Source organism: Chinchilla lanigera, unplaced genomic scaffold (genome assembly GCF_000276665.1).
Source record: "Chinchilla lanigera isolate Chin_1 unplaced genomic scaffold, ChiLan1.0 scaffold00001, whole genome shotgun sequence".
Taxonomy (NCBI): domain Eukaryota; kingdom Metazoa; phylum Chordata; class Mammalia; order Rodentia; family Chinchillidae; genus Chinchilla; species Chinchilla lanigera.
This window is the reverse complement of record NW_004955402.1, coordinates 58,335,995-58,357,379: the sequence shown is the minus strand read 5'-3', so window position 1 is coordinate 58,357,379 and position 21,385 is coordinate 58,335,995. Positions and strand designations below refer to the sequence as shown.

Below are 21,385 nucleotides of genomic sequence, written 5' to 3'. Positions count from 1 at the left end.
CACTGCTCAGAACAAGGCTTCAGGCTCTTTCCCAGGTGAATGATTCTCACAAAATTTGCTACAACTGGAACCTGCACACCCTGTGTTTATGGGAATGGCATTGAAAATTAAGAACAAATTTCAAATTAAATTTTGAAATACAGCACATTAGAACTCTTGAGACAGAAACCGCAAGAATATTTAAAGCACAGAGAAACTAATTAGCAAAAAGACCCAAGATGGGAGCTATTCATTTGAGAGCATCTTTAAAAACACGTAATAAAGGAAATTTTTATTTCATTTCAAGTTAAAAGGATAACATGAACACCATAGTGTTTCCAGAATTCCATAAAATCATGAGTACTATACATTAACTTAGTGTAAAAATTTATGTTACTTGAATCTAAGGAGAAAGCAGCTTTGAAAAATCTACATATTTTCTTCTTTTAATCTTTTTGTTAACTTTAGGTTTCTCTGTTTCGTCTTAGGTACTACACAAAACATCACTGAAGGTGTTCAGCAAACACGAGCTGACATACTTTAAATACCACAGAGTGGAACAATGAATATGTCAGAGTCTCTTTTTTACCACTATCCCTATTCTGGCCTGGACCATCTGCCCCCACATCAGATAGGTATAATTTATAAATTCTCACGACAGAACTACATTTTTAAGCCACAAGAATACTGTGTATTCTTTTCTCTCCACTTCTCTTGTACGATTTTGTGGGTGTAATGCAGGTCAACACTGGGTTTTTCATACTTCACAACACAGTGTGGGGATCCTTTCCTGTCCGTAGACGGAGACATCCCAATTCGCCCATCCTCACTTCCACACTTCCCAATCAGCAACCTTCTTTTTCCTATTTTAATAGTTGCATACTATTTCACAGTATGGCTGAACACATTTTAGGTAATGGATCCTCTATTTTCAATCACTTGCTAACATAAATGAGGTCACAATGGATAATCTTGCAGAACACTTTTATTTCTCAAGATGCCAAGAGGATCTCATGATGCCACATGGAGCTGCTTCAAATATCAATGAGCATACACTTTTATAATTTTGACAAATTCTGCCAAATTGCCTTCCAGAGAAGCCATAGCAATTTAAATTTCTACTGAAAATGTTTGAGAGCCTGTTTCTGTGCACTCTTACCAATGGAAGGTACTGCCAAACATATGAATTTTTGTGAATGTAGTGGGTTAAAAAAAAAAATCTCAGTTTAATTTTTAAAAGTTTTGATCTACATTTCTCTCACAATGGATGAGGCTTAAGTACCTTTCAAATATTGAAAATTCATATATATATATATATATACACACACACACACATACACTTTTGTTTATGTACTATCTGTTCATATTGTTGTTCTGTGATTTTTTTTTCTTCAGACTTACTAGTCATTGTTTTGTAGGTTAAAGAGACTGACTCTTTGGGTCTAAGTTGTAAATATTTTTTCCTTAGTTTCATATTTTTCCTTTGACTTTGATAATGGTCTCTTATGAAAAGAAGTTTTTACTTTCCTCATCTTTTAATGATTTCCTTCTTTTGATGCTACAAAGAATTGTCCCAAATTTGATTTTAATACTTGTATGTAGTTGCATTATGTTATATTAAAAACTAGATTACTTTCCAAATTAACCTATAGTGTGTTAAGTGTGGGTCCAGACTACAACCAGTTTTTACAATACCATTTATTAAAGTCTATTTTCCCCTACTGACTTGAAATCTACCTTTAGCTATATTTTCACTAATTGAAGCTAATTCTGGCACCCTACTCTACTAGTCTATTTGTCTGCCAAGCTGTTCCTATGAACCAGGTTATAGGAATTTATGTCTCATACAGTTCACAATCCACACTGTCCCTTTTACTCCCAGATCACAACAGCTAATCCAAAGATATCAGGTAGTCACAGATCTGTGGTCATCAGCTTAAGTGGCAAAACTCTTATATTAACACAGTAGAAAGAGAACTGACTTGACAATAAACTATAATCACATAAGACCATCAGGTGATTTCTAGATATTGTTATATATATTAATTATATTATCTTATTGATAAACCAAAAGGCAAGAGATACAGCAGCACAAATGTCATACAATGAATTCATAGGAGAGACATGTAGATAACCTGAGTAGCTATTAATTCCCGTATCCTCAAGAAAAGCGAGAAATCTGGTAAACTACTGCAAATTCACCCCCTCCCCCTGGTTAAAGTAACAACTGTCTTGATATATTGGGAAGACTTTGGTTTGTTATATTTACCATAGGACCAGACTCTAGGAAATACAAAGCTTCTATACCCTCTGTTGTGAGAGTGTTCTCTTATCAGGTGACCCACCATTTTCAATTCCATTCATCTTCCTATTTTGTTACTCTACCTATTTTCTACTTCCTTACAAAGAAAGAATTCACATTTCCTATGTGATGGGGGGTTTCTTGATAGCATGGAATGATTTCTCAGTATCTCAGAATGTGTATTTTTGTGCAACACTCATCACTTCAAAATGATTTAAGAGGACCTACAAAAATTGATAGAAACAACAATAGCAAAAGCGCCTGCCTGGCAAGCGCAAGGTCGTGAGTTCGGTTCCTGGTACCGGAGAAAAAACCAAAAAAAAAACAAAAAAAAAAAACAATAGCAGTACACCTAAAGGAATAGTAAAAAGAAATAAAAATAATAAGGTGGCTAATTATTTACTTTTGTGGGAGGTGCACACAAACCTCTTTATGGATAATATACAGAAAAGGCTGCTCTCATTAAAAAAAGAAAAAACACAAAACACAGGAATTATATGAGATATGTATAAAAGAATGGATAAGGTAGAATTTGCTAAGCAAGTATCTGTAAGGTTAACCTTAATATTTAAAAAGTAAATTTAAATTACAATTTAAGTTTTAACAAGATTGTTCTAAGAACTCAGTAATAGCAAAACTGGTATAAAGTCTAGATGGGTATCATATCAAATATCACAGTGTAAGGTGTTAACAACCTTAACAACCATCAACAGAGGGTAGGCTATATTATGAAATACTATGGAGCTTTAAAAATAATTTTGTGCATATATTTATCCTTAAGCAAGCATGTGTCCACACACACGCATGCATGCACGCACACGCATATAAGGCACTGGCACAGAAAATGACAAATTGAGAAAAGCAAGAAACAAATCAACATGTACTAAAAGAAATTTAATATATGCACATGCAAGGGTGATCAAAATATACAGTGACTTTAAGTATTTTAAAATTTATTACAGTAGAGGACACATTGCCATCCATCCCCCCACTTACCCCATCATTCTTGCCATTTTTTGAAGCAGTTCTGGAAGTGGTCTTTTGTGTCTTTATGAGATATGACAAAAAAATATGATAAGTGCTGCTGCCAAGTACTATATAAGGGAAAGGCAGGTTCACAAAACATTACAGTGTGCCCTCAACCACCTTAATCACTGGATCTGGTATTCTGCAACTTATGGCTCTTCTCCAAAGTAAAAATGATCATGAAAGGTAAATGTTTTAAACTGAGCCAGGACATTGAGGCAGCTATAGCAGTGCAACTATGGAAGAGGACTTTCAGAATTGCTCAGAAAATTGACAGAAATACAGGGGAAGTAGTTACATTTTTTATGGGGTTTTTTCTTGTAGTTTGTTTGCTTTAGGGGTTTTTTTTTGTTGTTGTTCTAAAGACAGGGTCTCACTATGCAGTTCAGGTTGGCCTGGAACTCACATTGATCCTCCTGCCTCAGCCTTCTGAGTGCTGGGAAAACAGGAATGTGCCACTACAGCTGGCAGAGGGGGAACAGTTGTGATGGGGAGTAGTCTGAGAGGGATTAATAGCAATATGTCCTTTATTGTAACAAATTTTTTAAAAATTTAAATCACTATTTTTTTTTTTACTATATCACATATATAGACACATCCGCACATTGAAAGCCAGAGTCAATCAATCTTATACAAATGCCTGTGAAAGTATTTACATAGGCACACATTATAAATTTACATGGGTGCATGGGCAAAAAAAGGTTGATGAGAATCAAACTAATTAACAGTGACTCTGTCAACAGGACTGGAGTTAGAGGTCAGTGATTCAAGGGGGCCTTAAGAACACCTGCAGGGGTTCACAAAGCTGCACAAACTCTATTAAAGGAGAAGATATTTGTGTATTATAATTAAAAGTCAAGGCAAACAAGCATTAGGCATATAAGTAAAGCCAAGAGAAAACATTTTTAAGGGAAGCAACATACTTTTGAATTCAGAGGTAGAACTGAGAAAGCGGCAATTAATTTTCAGAGTTAAAATATGGTATAATTGATGCACGGAACTACAGTTGTAGATTAAATTTTTCTCTGATAAACTGAGAAGGTTTCACAATAAATTCCAGGAAAATATGACATAACTGCTCAAAAACTATAAAAGTAATTAAACAGGTTTAAATTAATGTCACATAAACCTAAGTAGAGTATGACCTTAAATATGACTATGGATATTAAATTAATCTAAGTTATCCCAAGAAAGTATTTGAAAAATTGAGGAAGTAGAGAGTCAGTTGGAATCTATGGGATATAAGAAGTATCTACGTTGTATATATGTTTGAATACAAATACAGCAATTTGTATACATATTTAAAATTGACTAATTTTTTAAAATAAACATTATTATGGAATATTGCCACTTTAACAATATTAAAAAATATGCATAAGAGTCTGTCATTAAGTCAATGACAGGATCTTCAAAGAGCTTTCTAGAACATGTTATTATTAGCTCTCCCTCCAGTTTGACAGAAGGCATATTTTGAATCTGAAAACTGCATTGGCACTGGAAATTCTATCTGCAGCCACATATTACCCAACCACGTCACACAGTGACCAGTCCTTTCCACTTGTCTTTCAACAGAATGAACTCCATACAATAACCAATTACTGTACTTTTTAAAGTTTTTTTATAACAACAGTGAACATTAATATATAGGATATGTTCTTCCTCAAATATCATTTTAGGGAGAACCCGGCTTTTGATTCAGCCATATATATTATTGTATTTCCATAGTATATATTCTATATTCTATATCATATATCTGATATCTATATTATATATTATATAATAAGGACTGAAATCATAAAGTTAAAAATAGACTTGGTGTCACGAATATTGTAAAATTCTGTAAGTAAAACTATTAAGTTTAATAAAACTCAGTGAAAAGGGGCTGGGGATTTAGCTCAGCGGCAAAGCGCCTGCCTGGCAAGCGCAAGGTCGTGAGTTCGGTTCCCGGTACCGGAGAAAAACCAAAAAAAAAAAAAAAAAAAAAACCAAAAAAAAAAACTCAGTGAAAAGATTACAGCCAGGGATATAGCTCAGCAGCACAGTGCCTGCCTGGCAAGCACAAGATCCTGAGTTCAATTCCCAGTACCAAAAAAAAAAAGAAAAGATTACAGTATCTGTATAGAGACTTATAAAACCCTTAACCAAATAATTTTATTTCTCCAGATGTCAGCAGATGTTATGAAAAACTATAAATACAAAAGTGGGAAAGTTAGGGCAACATTTCATATTGTATTTTCCTTCCAGTAACCTACAAAGTAGATTTAAATAAGAAAAAAAATGAGAATTCTATGTAGAGCGGCATATTTACTTTCGTTAGTATGTTGCTTCCAAACTTTCTGACCCCAGGACAATTTGTTGTTGTTGTTGCTCTAAGAGAATATTTACCTTACAACGCAACCCTGAGGACAAAAGTAAATAATACTAAACACGCTGAGGTAACAAGGTAAACACTGTTTCTATTACAACTCTTTCTATTAATGCAAAACAGTTCAAATACGTGGATGATTAGAGCAATTTTGTTCCTGTATATTGAAAAGCAATTTCAACTCATTTGAATAAAAACATTTTTCCCTAACATTTACAACGTGTATGTGAGTACAAGTAGTACCTCATCTCTGCAAAGCTAGGCAAAATGTGCAACTTCTTTCACTGACTATTCAGAACTTTTTGATCTCATATCCATGAAAAGAATTACTCTGTTGTTAAACTATGGTATTGAAACAAGTAAATCAAATTGTACCATCTATTTTTATATAGAAATTCAAAATGTGAAGTCTAAGAGCAAAAGCAAAAGGGTGGATGTAAAAGAACAACTTTGGCATTCATGCACAGGAGCATAATTTAGTGGAAGTGTGGCAGCCCTTATTCCACAAATCACAGGCTCACAGACTCATGTAGGCTACTGCAGAAGGGGTGAGGGCTACCATAAAAATTTAAACACTACTTAAGTGGCTGAGAGGGGATCCCATTCCTCACACCTGGCATCTTGGAAGAACTAGCTGTAATCCATCCAGTGCAGGATTAGAGCAAAGAGGTGCCACAAGTGAGATACAAAGTTTATTTGCCTGCTCCTCTCCCATATATTTTTGCTACATACACACAGGAAATACTAACATCTTTTGAAAAGGTTTTGGAAAGAATCTTCCAATTAGTTTTAACTCTATGCCTTACAAAATGCTCTAAATTATACATGCCAAATATTAAACTTAAAATCATACTTTAATAATTTTATTAAGTCCTACCAAGGAGTATGTAAACCATTTATAATTTTAAAGTTAGGTGATCATATTTGAAGAAAAATAGTTAATACAAGAGTCACTAGGATGAGGACCACTGAATTTATCTAATAGTCTACATCTACTTTTACAAAAATGCACTGTGTAATCCATTTAAAAATAATAACTGGTTCATTTCAGCCCCTGCACACAATACTTCCCTTTGTCCCTTGTAAGTCTCTCAAATGTCTTATTTTAAAGGAATATATAGTACTCCCGGAAGACATTTTCCCATTTCTATTCTCTTCGACTCCTGCGAGCCCTTGTTCTGTGTGATAAGGCAATCTCCTCCGGGATCTGAGCTGTGTAGTTTCGCACCACGAGTGACAAGGACTCGACTTGAATAACTGCTGTGCGCAGGTTGTAATTATGTCAGCTGGAGTGTTGAACAAGGGGACTGATTAATGTGAGCCCCAGCCCAGGCGCAGTCCCTATCAAAACCTCTGCGCAGGCCAGCAGTGGGGACAGGTTAAAGCAGAAAGACAAAACATGCTGCATCGTCCATGATAGATGAATTGCTCCAACAGTCTTCAGGCAGATGTTCCAGGACAGTATAATATACAATTACTCTGCCTTATCACCTTCCCAGGGACAATAAAGCTTCCTCCTTCTATAGCTCATGTGAGTGAAGGCAAAATTAGTTTTACTTTTACAACACTGACTCACTTATCATGTTGCCTTGATTGTGCTTTTACAGCAAAAGAAAACATATATTCCACTTTTAAACTAAAGAAAAAAATAAAAATGAAACCTGTTTTCAGTCTCTTTACATCAGAAATAGTGTTTTAAAAGACTGTGAAAAAGAGATGGAAGAAAAGTAATAAAATGTGTGTGCATATTTAATTAACAGCAAGTATATGCATATAACTGAAGAAGTAAGATTTGGATTGTATAATCCTTACATTAATAACATCTTTTTTCAAAGGCCATAAAAATCATTAATTGGAAAGAATATGTAATTAAACATACATATGTGCTGATATTGTCCATATATTTCTCAGGCACAGGGACATGGTTCCTTGAGTCTGAGAGAGTATAATCCAAACAAGAAACTCATTACAACCGTTCCTCTTTGACTCTGATTCTTCTCCTTAACAAAGCTGTATTTACCTAGGAAAAGAGGTTTGTTTCCTCAACTATTTTAATAAAATACTGTTGCCAATGCTACACTAAGCTACTTTAGGAGCACTGCAGTGATTATTTGTATCACCAGTTATTTGTACTTATACAAATGGTGCCAGAAATTTGTGCAGAGAGGTATAAAACTATCTCAATTTGCAAAGGGAAACAGATTTTTTCTTTTTAAAGGTGAAAAACAAACTAAACAATTGAGACAAAACCATAACAATCTTCTGGCAATCATAATTTAGAATTACAAAAAGCAGCAAAATTCTCACAGAATCAAAAGCAACCCATACAAAATGCAAGTGAATGTAAAACAAGCATACATCAGCCTGTGGGGCAATATCTATGACTTATTTCCACTTTTTAGTGGTTTAATACAACTGACACCAACACTCAGCAGTTATAATACACCTTAAGTCATGAAAACAAATCATGTAGCCTATCTTACCCTAAGGAGTGATATATTTCCTTTCTCTTTTCATACTATATGTGCCCTCACTCCAGTACTCACATGATCCTTATTATTACACTTCTAGAGTAGGACACACGCCAGGCAAGTTATGTAGTTTTAGAAATATGGCAATTTTAAGAAATAAGCATCCATCTAAAACAGTCTTCAATGGACGTTTTAGTACAAAAACACAGAGAAAAGATAATTAAGCTCATGGTGGTTAAGTGTTACACAATTTTATAATTACTTGGAGAAAGCCAGACAAACTCAAGGTAGGTTAAAGCAAACTAAACAGGTTATAAATGTATGCAGGAGTCAGGTGTCACCTCAATAAATGACCAGTATTCTTCAACTGGCTTATGATGTCACTAGAGTGTCTGTTAGATTTACTGATCTTAGAAAAACCCTGAGACATTAGGAAAAATTGTTTAGAACAAGTCACAGAAAAAAATGTCACATTTTAAGGTTACATGTAACATGAGTGTTCATTCACACTGAACTGCTAGCAGCAAGCAAATTTTAAAACTAATGAATAACATAGCAATATCAACTTTCATAGAAATTCTTTATGTAAGGCAAATGACGGTCCAATGTTAGAGTGTGTATGTCCTAGGGTTGAGATAGAGGAAAATGATACTAATAGAGCACCCCTAATTTCTTGATTCATAACTTTGAACACACTAAGAGAAAATTTGGTGCTGTGCAGTAAGTCAAAATGCAAAAACACTGTTATAGCAATCATTAAAAAACAAGCATTAAAAGTGCACAAACAAATGAAAGCAAGTACCAAAGTATGGTCCAATTACCTGCCCTTCCAGATGCCCCCACTGCTCCTTCCCTTTGCTCCAGTGTTTTCTGTGAAGCCCATAGATGTGCACCACCTCTGCACATTTGTCCTTTGACCTGCTTTCCATTGTCTTCCTCAAAAGCAACCGAGACTCATGCACTGAGCTACACATTCCTGTCACTCCCCACTTGGCATGACTGCACTTTCTGCTTGCTGAAGGACCCTTTTTTTCCTTGAGGCCTGTTCCACTCCTATGAGCCTATTTCTCAACCCGTCAGGTACTATTTGTCCCTCTACTGTTTTGTTTTCCACACTTTGAAGAGAAGTATCAATTGCACTGTTGCCTCCATGATCCACACAGATGAGTACTGACCTATACATCCACTGCCATGTTTCCACTTGAGTATTCCCAGCTACCTCACCTGTAACACACATCAGACTACATGCATCACGATTTTAAATGAATGGCAAACTCCTCTAGGTGCAAGTGTCTCAGTGAATGGTGCCCTGTCACCAGGAGCCCAGTAAACAGACTACAGGATTACAAGGTCTACCACCCTCCCACAACGTTCCTTTGGTTATCATGTCCCTTCATTCTACCTCCTAGGCAATCTGAATCTGACATATTTTATGCAACTACCATTTCTTTACTTCTACATTTTTAATTAGTACATATTGTTTACACAGATTATACAGTTTCATTTTGACAGATTTGTATATGCAGATAACATAATGTAATCATTCCCGCATCACTCCTTTTCCCCAGCTTGTCCCTAGTTTCACACCCGGGCATTTCAACATGTATAATGTATTTTGAAAATGATATACCCCATATCACCCATTCTTAAAACCCTCTTCCTTTTTCCCTTTCTCTTGTCTAATAATAATCTCTCTGCTCCTTTTTTGTCTGCAATCTCCCATTGTCCCTCTCTGACTCATCTTCGTACCCCACAGTGATTTGGCAAAGTAGGTACAAATACAGTATTTTCCTGCTGCACTTTCTTCACTGAGCACCTAGCACCTTTGGAGTCAAACCGAACTTTTCAGCATGCACAGTAGTAAAAGGCTCACAGGAACTTCTTATCACACTTTTTATCACACACTCTCATATGCCCCACAATCCAGGCCTGCTGTGGAGAGAAGGTAATTTAAATCAAAGGAAGGTATTAGGCCCCCAAAATAAAAGACTCAAAATAATGGACAACTGAAATGAATAGACACTTCTCAGAAGATGTACAAAGGGACCATCAGTACATAAAAAAATGTTCAACATCTGTGGCCATTAGACAAATGCAAATTAAAACAACACTAAGATTCCACCTTATTTCAGAAAGAATGGTTGTAAACAAGAAATCAAATAATAACAAATGCTGGTGAGACTGTGGGGAAAAAAACTTTTTTACATTGTTGATGTAAACCAGTACAACCACTGTGGAAATCAGTATGGGGAGTCCTCAAGAAACTAAAACTAGAAATTTCATTTGACCCAGCTGTTCTCCTTCTAGGTATTTTCTAGAAAGAGTTAAAGATATTATATTACAGTGATACATGCATACTCATGTTTACAGCAGCATATCTCTTAATAGCTAAATCTTGAAAACAGGCTATATGTCCATCAACAGCTGAAATGATAAAGAAAATGTAGCATTTATACACAATGAAATACTACTTTGCCATAAAGAAAGATAATCTTGAGTTAGCTATAGGAAAATGGATGTACCTTGAGAGCATAATGTTAGTGAAATACATCAGACATACAAGCTTAAATATCACATGGCTTCCATTCCATGACAAACCCAAAATATAAAGAGCAAAGTAAAAGATAATAGGAAATAGATCTTATTTGCAAAAGCAAAGAAGACCAAGAGGTAGAGGCAGAGGGATGGGAAGGGAAGTGGGAGGAATTAAAGTAAGAATTAAGATGAGTTATATTCATGTACCAACTCCCCATGAGGAATGTAATCATTATGTACTGCAAATGTATTATCAATAAAAATGAAAATAAAAATAAAAGAAAAAGTAATACACAAAATATTGCATATTATTAAATATATAATGACATACATTGGCAAATTAGTGTTAAAAAAATTACATTAGAAAATCAAAAAGGAAGGTATTAGGAGTGGATAGAAAGGCAGAATCTTATGTTTAACTAAAGTTAAAATTTCGGATCAAAACAAATTCTAAAGTTTAAATGTCAACCACTTTTCATTCCAATTTTCTCTCACTGTGAAAAGTATTATTTGCTTCATGACATGTCTTTTATATGTTAAGAGCTGTAATTTAAGATGAAGAAACAAAACATTGAGGAAAAGACCAAGTAAATTTAATCAATATATACTCAAAATCTACACAGTGAGAAATTTTCAGTGTCAGAGCTGATACAAAAAATAAAACATGGAACTAGGGCTATTTAGTAAGAGTCAAGCCAAAGTAGTTAAGAATAAGGAATTAAAGTTTAAGGAGCTAGAGGAAGGATTAAGTTAAAAAATACCCTATAAGGAAAACTATCAGGTTATATATTATGTTACTGAATAACGAACTGCAATTTATTTGAATTACAGCTCTGTAGTAAAAGCACTATTTTACCAAAAAACAAAAACATATTCAGAAGTTCTTCTTCTGAATTTTTTATAGAGTAAGAAAATAACACAAGTAGGAAAAGGTAGCAAAGAGTTTGTGCTATATTCCATCAACCAAGAAGACAAGTCATAAAAGACATATTGTCTTTACAGGAATTCTGAAGAGAAAGGCAAAATATACACAATATATGCTACCACACAGTAGATAGTACATGATTCTATAAAGAGTTTAATGTATCCAAAGATATGCTGATATGTAAAGCTATTTCTCTGCCTCATAAAAAACAACAAAAAAATCAGGAAAGAAACTGTTCAAAAAGAAAGAGTAACTGGGATGGGTGAAAGAAGAAAAAAGGAAAGGAAAAAAATATATATATAGATACATAAGATAGATCAGATAGTTATACTACTGACTTCTTTTAGTTCTCAGAAAAAAATGGTTTGTGCTTATACTATTTGATCAATTATGCATGCCTACATCTTGTAATGTGAGCAACTAATTTCAAGAAAACAATATATAATATATTAACCATTCTTAATCTGCTATTATCTTGTTTGGAAATTCTGTATTATTGTTATTTTCTTATATTTTTTTCTTTAAAAAATCATTATTTTCTAAATGTTTCAAGCCTTTCTCCCTCTGTCCCTCCCTTCCTTCCTTCCTTTTCCTTCCTTCCTTCTTTCCTACCTTCCTTTTTTTCTTCTTTCCTTTCCTGTGTTGATTTTTGGGGTTTTTTTTCATGACTTTTGCACATGCCCCCAAAGAGACAATATTTCAGAATATGTTGAAACACTGAGTAAAAAAAAATGAACTAGTATTCTAGGATTCTGATTAAATTAATGAAAGTTGGTCAAACTTTCATACACCCTCAAAGTTATACTTCTTTGTTATATTCTCTTTCCTCAGATCGAAATGTGAGGCTGAACCCAAGCACCACTGTGGTGATGTACACAATATGCCACCAACTGCTCTTGGACCCTCCTGGTGATTATAGTGTTTGCCTAACAAGGTATACTGTATGAGCTTCTAACTGCCAGAGAATATAGACAGTTACATAGCAAAGTGTTTTGTTGTGTGATAATAGCTCTAGTGTCTGAGGAATAACTTATTATGCAAGAGACTATTGCCCCAAAAATATTTTCTATTTTCTCCATCTCTAAGGCCCTTCTTCCTACCACAATATATACAGATTTATCTAACTACCACCCAAGGGACTGTCCACAGTAATTCCTTGTAGAAAGACCATTCCCAAAGATAGTTTTGGTCCTTTTATAATGACTAGATTTGAGATTCAACAACAGGAGGTTAAATAAACATGTTTATCTAGATTCTACTTTAAGAGATAGCAGAGGGAATGAATGTATGGTCACTTTGTGTTCAGAATGGCTCTTCTAATTAATCTGTGATCTCAAGGCCCATTTCAGCTACATCAACAAACAAAACTTACTTGTACTGATAAACAAAACATAGAATCTTTAGTTCAAAGGCATAAAACCAATGAGTAATTTATTAATGCTATAGAATCTATTTGTTTTCAAATCCACATGATGTCTTAGTTAAAAACTTTTAAAGATGAAATTATCAGTATTAATTAAAGTTTTGACACATTAGCACATAGCTTGCTAAGCTAAAACCAAAAGTTTTGCATGCTTGTTTTTAACAATACTGGGACTAGGACCAGTGAGCTACTGAGCTACATCTCTCTCTCTTTCTTCCTGTCTTTTCTTTTTTTTCTTTTCTTTCCTTCCTTTCCTTTCCCTCCTTCCTTTCCTTCCTCCCTCCCTCCATTTCTCTCTTTCTTTCTTTTCTTTTCCTTTCTTTCTTTCCTTCTTTCTCCCCTAATTTTGAGACAAGGTCTTGCTAAGTGGTCAGAATGGTCTCCAACTTGTGGTTCTCCTGCCTTGGCCTTCCAAGTAGCTGGGATTACAGGTGTGCACTATGAAACCCAGCAAAAACGAAGTTTTTTTACAGTCTATGGGCTTGTCTGTGGTAGTGCAAGAAAATAAAATGTGAATAAAATAAGAAGTATGAAAGTAACATTAGACAAAAACTTAATAGTGTAAAATCAAAGACACAAACTACTGAGATAAAATGCACTAATGAGATGGTCAGAGAAAAGTAGGAAATATTTTATTCAAGAAGAACTCCATTTCTCCTACAAAAGATAGATATAGTAGGACAAAAGAGTTGCTGCCACACTTAGTTAGAAAAAAAACAGAAAGGATGATACAATTATGAGGACACTGGTTTCATTTTGTTAGGGAACCTTTCAAAAAATATCCCACCTATACTTACCAGAAATATATATTCCACATGAAAAAGAGTACAGCTCTGTAAAGCATCTTCTTGACACATACTAAGAAAATTTTTTAAAGAATATTTATGCTTGGCAATGACCAAATACAATTTCCCAAACCAGCCACGATACTGACATCTGCCTGTGGCTAGCTGAACTGTGTAAAGGTAGGCAAGCAGGGAGGTACAATTTGTCCACTGGCAAGTACTGTATATATACTATTATTGACACACTTGTAGGAGAAATTCACCACAGTTTGAAGAAGGAATTGGAATCACTGTCATCCCATGAAATATGGTAAGGTTTGAAAGTAATTGGATTTTTAGTCTTTCAGACAAATCTTTTTTATCTACTGTGCTTGTTTTTTTTATTCCAATAAGCAGATTAGCAGTTACAATAGAGTAAATTATAAAATTATTACACATACATGTGATAAATGAAATAATGTAATAGTACTGACTGGTACCTGAAATAAGAAAACTAGTTTTAGCTTAAAGTCTGTTCTGATCTAACTAGGCTTGTGGCAATAAGCAAACAGCTTTAACTATAAATCATGCCTAATATTAATATTCAAGATTTGCATTTTAATTATGTTTATGTAGTATTCTTTTGTAGTAACAATTTGAGAAATCCATAATCACCTAAAAGAAATACTGTGCTGTTCATTTCAGTATGTGTAATTTCACTTATTTCCCCAGTATGTATACTTTTACTTCTTTCCCTTGGCATATAAGATGTGCTACTGTAAGATCTATTTTTTCTCATTGTCATTACTCCAGGGCAAATCCAAGTTTGTTGTATCCATTGCTTCTCTTGGTAAAACCTATGTATCTGCACAGGAAGCCAAAGGAAAATTGGAACTCTCTAAAGACATTATCCAAAAGGAGAAAATTATCCCCTGTGGAGTTTGTCTCCCTAACTCAGGATGTTGCTGAAACAAATGAAAGATAAGAACAATGAATCTTGCTGTATATTGAATTCTTAATGCCACAATATGTAAGAATGTCTTTACGATTTAATTATGCATAATAAACACAACATGCTTATATATAATAAAATTGTATAAAAATGCATCCTATGATGCATGTACGAAAATGCCATATGAAACCCCAATATTTTATTAAATTAATATGCACTAATAAAACTTGTAGTGAAAAAAATAAAATTGCTAGTCCTAAAACACAAAAAACAAATTTAAAAAAATAAAAAGGAAACACAATAGACAAAAAAATCATGGAAACCAAAATTTGGTCCTTGGGAAAAAAAAAAAAATCAACAGCACTGACAAACCTTCACTTAGAATGATGAAGAAAAATGCAGTACAAAGCTCCAAGCAGGAATGAAAGAGGAATATTACCAGTGTTACAGAAAAAAAATTTGTTGCATACTCTGACCTGAAAATATTTTCTAATAATTCAGGTACTTTACAGAAATATGTTTAAGTAGCTGAAACAAAATTTTAGGAGAAAGATCATAAATATATTTCTAACTGAAATATTATCACCTGGATTAAGATGTTATTTCAACTATTGTTAGGCTTCCCTTCAGATAAAAAAAGAAAGTAAAATCTGCTTGCGATTAAAAAAAAAACAACAACACTTATATTAATGACTTCTACGCAAAACACTGGCTGGCAGCTAAATCAGACAAAAGTAAGGAAAAAAATCAGAAGTAGATTTTACAAGAATTTAGCAAAACACTGGGGAAGATCTTTAATATGAGCTGAAAATTGTAGTAGACTATCTCTCAACTCCATTACAGTATTTTATGATTTAAACAGTAAATCAAAGAAAAACAATTCAAATTAAAAGTATTTTATAAAAACAAAGTTTATATAAAGTTAGAATTATTGGGACAGTTATAAAGTTGAGGAAAATCTAGTCTTAAGGAACTAAAGCTATCTCAAGTTCAATAATAGGGACACAACAAAGAAAAATGAAAGTCACAGGGCTTAGAAATTCAATTTTGTAAAACAATAACATTTAAAGTCATTTGTAGGATTGTCCTTAATACTTTGAATACCACAAGTAATATATTCTGTTACTTCTCACAGCTTTTTAGTGATTTATTTTTTAATATACAATCACTGTAATTCTCCCATAAATCCTAAAGAAAAAAAAAAGAACTCAAAGAGAAGTTTCACATTAAAAAAAGCCCAATTATGGCCATTTTGGGGAAACTCATTTACTCTCATATATAAACTAGTGGGATGAATAAAATAGAAAGCAGTTTGATATTAATAATATATGGGGAAGTATGGATTTTATACAATAGAAAGAACACTAACGAAAACATGAAAGGCTGCTCCTCTTACCAATATCAGAGAGACAATATATAACAACAAAAAAAAGTATTAATTGTTAAAGATAGTTTCCACTTTAACAGAAAGAAATCTGAAGAACTGGCTACATAAGTAATACAAGGCAGTGTACTATGAATCTAAATTTATGCTTTGAAATTATAATGCATAATAATTAATGGTGAAACAGTTATGGAGTAATGACAGAATACACTGACTTGTAATGGATTATACTTTCAGATATTTCAGATAGTAAATGCTAAAGAAAGAGGTACATGTTTATATCTAAATAGAATAAGATATCATTACCTAAATTAATAATGCAAACTTGAAAAATAGCCCCCAGTTTAAAAAGACCAATTATAAAATTCTTTTGTAAACAAATCTATATTCACATTTTTCATGAATAATTATAATTACCAGTATTTCTTTATTAATGTTTCTTTACTATTTCTTTACTAATGTTCAATTTATAAAGTGAGAAATGTTTTCAAATGAAATTTAAATAATTCTTGAGATTCCGATAGCTTACCTAAATACATGTTAATAATGATACAGACAGAAGTAGTCTACATAAATAGGTTTTAGCTACCTATATTGAATAAATAAAAATGTACGTGGAAAAACGTTAAATATTTTGAATAATAAAATAACATGGAACTATATCAGTAAATATGGCTATGTCTTCTTTTTGCTTACTACATGTCCATTTTAAAATCTTTTTCTCATCAACAAGAAAACAATACTATCTGTTCTAATTTACACATTTCATTCCTAGTCTATTGCACCAGAAAAATTCTTATATTTTCAAGTTCTTTAAGATTAACTTGCCTTTTGTGCAATGGTAAAAGCATGCCTAACTGCATGTACACAAAATGGTAAAACTGTTGGATATATAGATACAATTCAAACTAGTGACTTTCAGCAATAATAACTTATCCAACAGCTGTAGGTAAAGATAGAAATGTGCCTTTTATGAAAGATATGAAGCAATTCAAAAGGAGACTTGGTGGCTACCAATGGCTTTTAGTGTTCTAAATATTAATTCACAGGACAATGACCAAACTTGGAGAACATCATCTCCTTTTTAACACAATGCCTGACAGAACTGCAACATGGATGTTGTCCACCTGGCTCAAAATCACTACTGCACAGAAGTGCTGCTATTTTAGGAGACAACCTACATAGCGGACCAGAACTATGACCTCAATCTTACGAAAAAATATAATGCTCTTTCAGACCAAAAACTATGTTTACAAATACAAATACCAAGAGTCTACGAACTATCAAATGACACAACCTAGAGATTTATTCTTTAAAAATCATGGACATATTCATAGATTTAAGTAGAATCATTTGCAAAGTAAATACCTGAAAATGGTATATGTGTCTAAAAATCTGATATATTGATTACTGTGAATTAGTGAAATGTGGAGGTATGCAGTTACAAAAATTATATTACGGAAGAGTGGGTTTCAAACTAGGCAGTTTGAAAGGGAAAAGTATTTCAGCCATTATTTAGGAGTAGGTTTTAGATTTAAGAATTCTTTACTAAAAGTACTGTTAAAAATCCATTTGGTAGTGTTATAAACAAAATTAAAACAGGGCACTGAAACTCTGCAGTAACCTACTGAACAGTATCCTATGATGGAAAGGCAAAGCAAAACCTGTAGCCATGCGACAATACTCACTTGAAAGGACAATGAAAACAAATGACAATGTTTACCACAAACTTCACATACCAAATCTTGGCTAGGTAACATCAATGTGTGTCTGACCTGATTTGTACTAGGATCCCACAAAGCTAGTCTACTAATAGGCCATATTTTACAAATGAAGACATAGCAGCCAAGAACTTTGACATGACACAATAGTGAGTGCTAAGCCCAGGTCCCTCATATAGTGCACGCTTTTAACCACTCCCACAGGCTGTGTCCTTAGCCCACAAGAATGACACACAATAGATGTTGAAGCTAATTCAGTACCAACTGTCACCTAAACTTTCCCATTTTAAACATTTTTGCTTGTCAAAAGTTTTATTAGGGGCTGGGGATTTAGCTCAGCGGCAAAAGCGCCTGCCTGGCAAGCGCAAGGTCGTGAGTTCTGTTCCCAGTACCGGAGAAAAACCAAAAAAAAAAAAAAAAAAAAGTTTTATTACATTGTTAATGTTATAATAAGCCAAAACTACGAAATCTACTATGATTTTAACTATGAAATCTATATCTGGTAAATAACACTTCTATCCATTTTATAAATATGGAGTTTTCTATATAACCTTCTTTGAAACAATAATTCTGCCACTTAAAAATGTAAGATTGAAAATCATAGCTCTATAGTAGACTGTTCTGACATGGAAAAATAGTGACAATGTATTAAATATGAGAAATAAAATTTATACTGGAAGAAACCAAAAACTACCCCCAAGACAACAACAAAATTTTATGCATGAAGTACAAATGAAAAGCACATAACCCTAGTAGTTATGTACAATAATTAAAGGAAAATTTCAAATTGCTTTTCTGTGTTTTACAGGGAAGGGAATTATAGCATCATCTCTGTAATAAGGAAAAAGAGCTTTCAGTAAGGTTTATTTTTCAAAGAATTCAAACTTAAGCATCTTAGAATTTCTACCATCAGCACCTCTAATTAGATCACCATTTTCCCAATTTTCTAAAAAATAACAATTTCATGTAACACAAGGATAGAACTCATAAAACATTGAATGAATAAATAATTAATGAATGAAATAAATTTGTAATATCTCTGTACTATTTGATGACCTTTCACATGAAACTTAATGCAATAATGTGGCTGAAAATAGAGATTATGGCAATATATTTGTTGAATGCCCAGGCTACATCCTGAGGAATACAAAACTCTACTTTTTAAAGAAGGTTTCATATTTAATGTACATGTTCTAATATTCAATAGAAATGGAACGACTTTAAAAACACACTCTAAATGTTTCCATTTCATTACATGTGGCAGCAACACTGGAAGTCTTCTGCTCAAGTATAAAACTGGCTTTCCCTCTTACAGCCAAGTGCCATCGGACAGATGCCACTAAGCCACCTATCAACTCCATGGTGTCCCAGACTACTAACTGGGGTCCAAGTTTGCTTTTAGGTCCAGGGGCAGGTAGACGTGTATGCCAAGTTCCATTCCCCATCTTAGCTTCCACAATGACTCTCTACACATACCTTGTCATATGTTAGGCCAGCTGATTAAACATTGCCTGATTCTAACTCATACCTGTCTGCACGAAAGCTTTGCTGCTGCCACCAAGGCTGAGTACCTCTGCAATCTCAGTGAAGTGTCTGAACATCCAGGATTTTCAAGATGCTTTCAACACTAAAATTCTGCATTACGTGTCACCTCCCCATCTCAGAATATACACTGTGTCCTTGAAATTTCACCACCTTTTACACTATATCTGAGATGCTCATACCCCTCATCATATTCTTTCTCTAATGTTCTCTTATGGCTTCTTGATTCATCCATTCTGTATTATAATTATTTGTGAAAATAATTTAGTCACTTATTACACTTTAATGTCCTTAAAGGTAGGAAACATTTCTTACATCATCTTCATTATCTCAATGAGTACTTCGTTCACATTCCAAAGATGTGCTGAATAATGCAATAGTTCCTTACTTTGAGTGATAAAATAAATTCATTAGACATTTAGGCATAGCAGTGTTAAGATGATAAAAACTGGAAAGAATTATATTATGAAAAGTCACTAAATATTGTCTGATACTATTGTAGTAGATACATGTCATTAGAAACTTGTACCAATGAATGTAGAACACCTAGCATGAACCCTGTGGGTAAACTATGGACTTTGGGTAGTAATGCTGTATCAATATAGATTTATAAATTATAATAAGTGGACCATTCTGGTGGGATATATTGATAATAAAGGAGGCATGCATATGCAGGGGGAAGGCTACTTGAAAAATCTCTATACTACCCTCACAACTGTAAACCTAAAATTGCTCTGAAAAGGTCTATTTATAAGAAGTCACTAAAATTAGCTACAAAAGTCCTAGCCTAATTTGCAAATATGCAAGCACGCTGACTAGAAAAACTACAACTTTATAATGATTCCACGGGATTCCTATTCAGTGGTGGCCCATCTGGACTCATTACCTGTAGTCACACCAGGGGCATCTGTAAGGCTTCTCTCCAGTGTGCACACGCTTATGCCGCGTCAGATGGGACTGGGTTGTGGAGGCAAAGTTACACTCATCACATTTGAAAGGTTTTTCTCCTGAAACACAGGAAATGTATATGAATAACAACAACTGCACATGCAGGGTTAACCCTCTTTTGACAATTTAAAAAAACCTTATTTCCATAAAATGTTAGGTATAGTATTCAATGGATTGTGTGCTTTTAGGGTATTTGAATAATAATTCTTATACTCAGAAAGTTAGATGATATCATTGATTTTTGCTTTTCTATTAAAATATAAGAAAGTTATATGGGATATGATAAAGTGTACCTGATATAAACAGTAATCTAAATAATTGGTATGAGTGAACGCCTGTCTAGAATGATTCAACAAAACTATGCTACATTAGGCCAATATATAAATCTCAGTGATGTTAGAATCATGGGAAAGTGTAAGACAGCGATACACTTTGAATATAGGCTGTAAAACGTAACACATTCTTTAAACATGGAGAAAAAAACCAATCTTTAAAAGTAAAAGAAGCTACAGTTCATTAAGTTAAAAAAAAGTATAGAAGCCTCAAAGAAAACTTTGAAATAATATTTAATAACATTTTAAAACATGACTACCTTGTACAGATACAGCTACAACAAGAGGACACAAGGATTAAAAAGGACTTTTGTCTCTTTGAGTCAGCTGCCTTTAAGATAAATCCCATTTGAAAAACCTCAACAAGTAAGCATGACAGGTCTGCTTAAGTAACTCCTTGCTGTCGGTTTCTACACCTCTGGTCAAGCATCTGAAACTATTGTAGACAACTCAGGTGTACTGACAGATACCCAAAAACACAGTCAGGAGGATGGAAGACTTGAATTTAATTTGAGGGACAACATGTTATTCATATTGTGTAAGGATGAAAGAAAATAACTCAATCTCTTCATATTTGACTGAAGACTATTCTATAACATGCACACAAAATCAGTCACACAAAAGGGTAATCAGTCACACAAAGGGTAACTATAAATGTTATATTCATTATAAGAACTGAATGTGGTCACTAAGTTCAAAATAGCAATTTTCATATA

At 33.7% G+C, this 21,385-nt stretch overlaps 1 protein-coding gene across 1 annotated transcript in view; it reads right to left on the bottom strand.

Annotated features, from left to right (window-relative positions):
- The window catches only part of Znf407 (zinc finger protein 407), a 471,237-nt gene that overhangs the window by 150,127 nt on the left and 299,725 nt on the right, over positions 1–21,385 (bottom strand). The window contains exon 7 of the mRNA XM_005373080.2: positions 20,276–20,396. Coding sequence (XP_005373137.1) covers positions 20,276–20,396 — 121 coding nt within the window. The remainder of the gene's footprint in view (positions 1–20,275; positions 20,397–21,385) is intronic.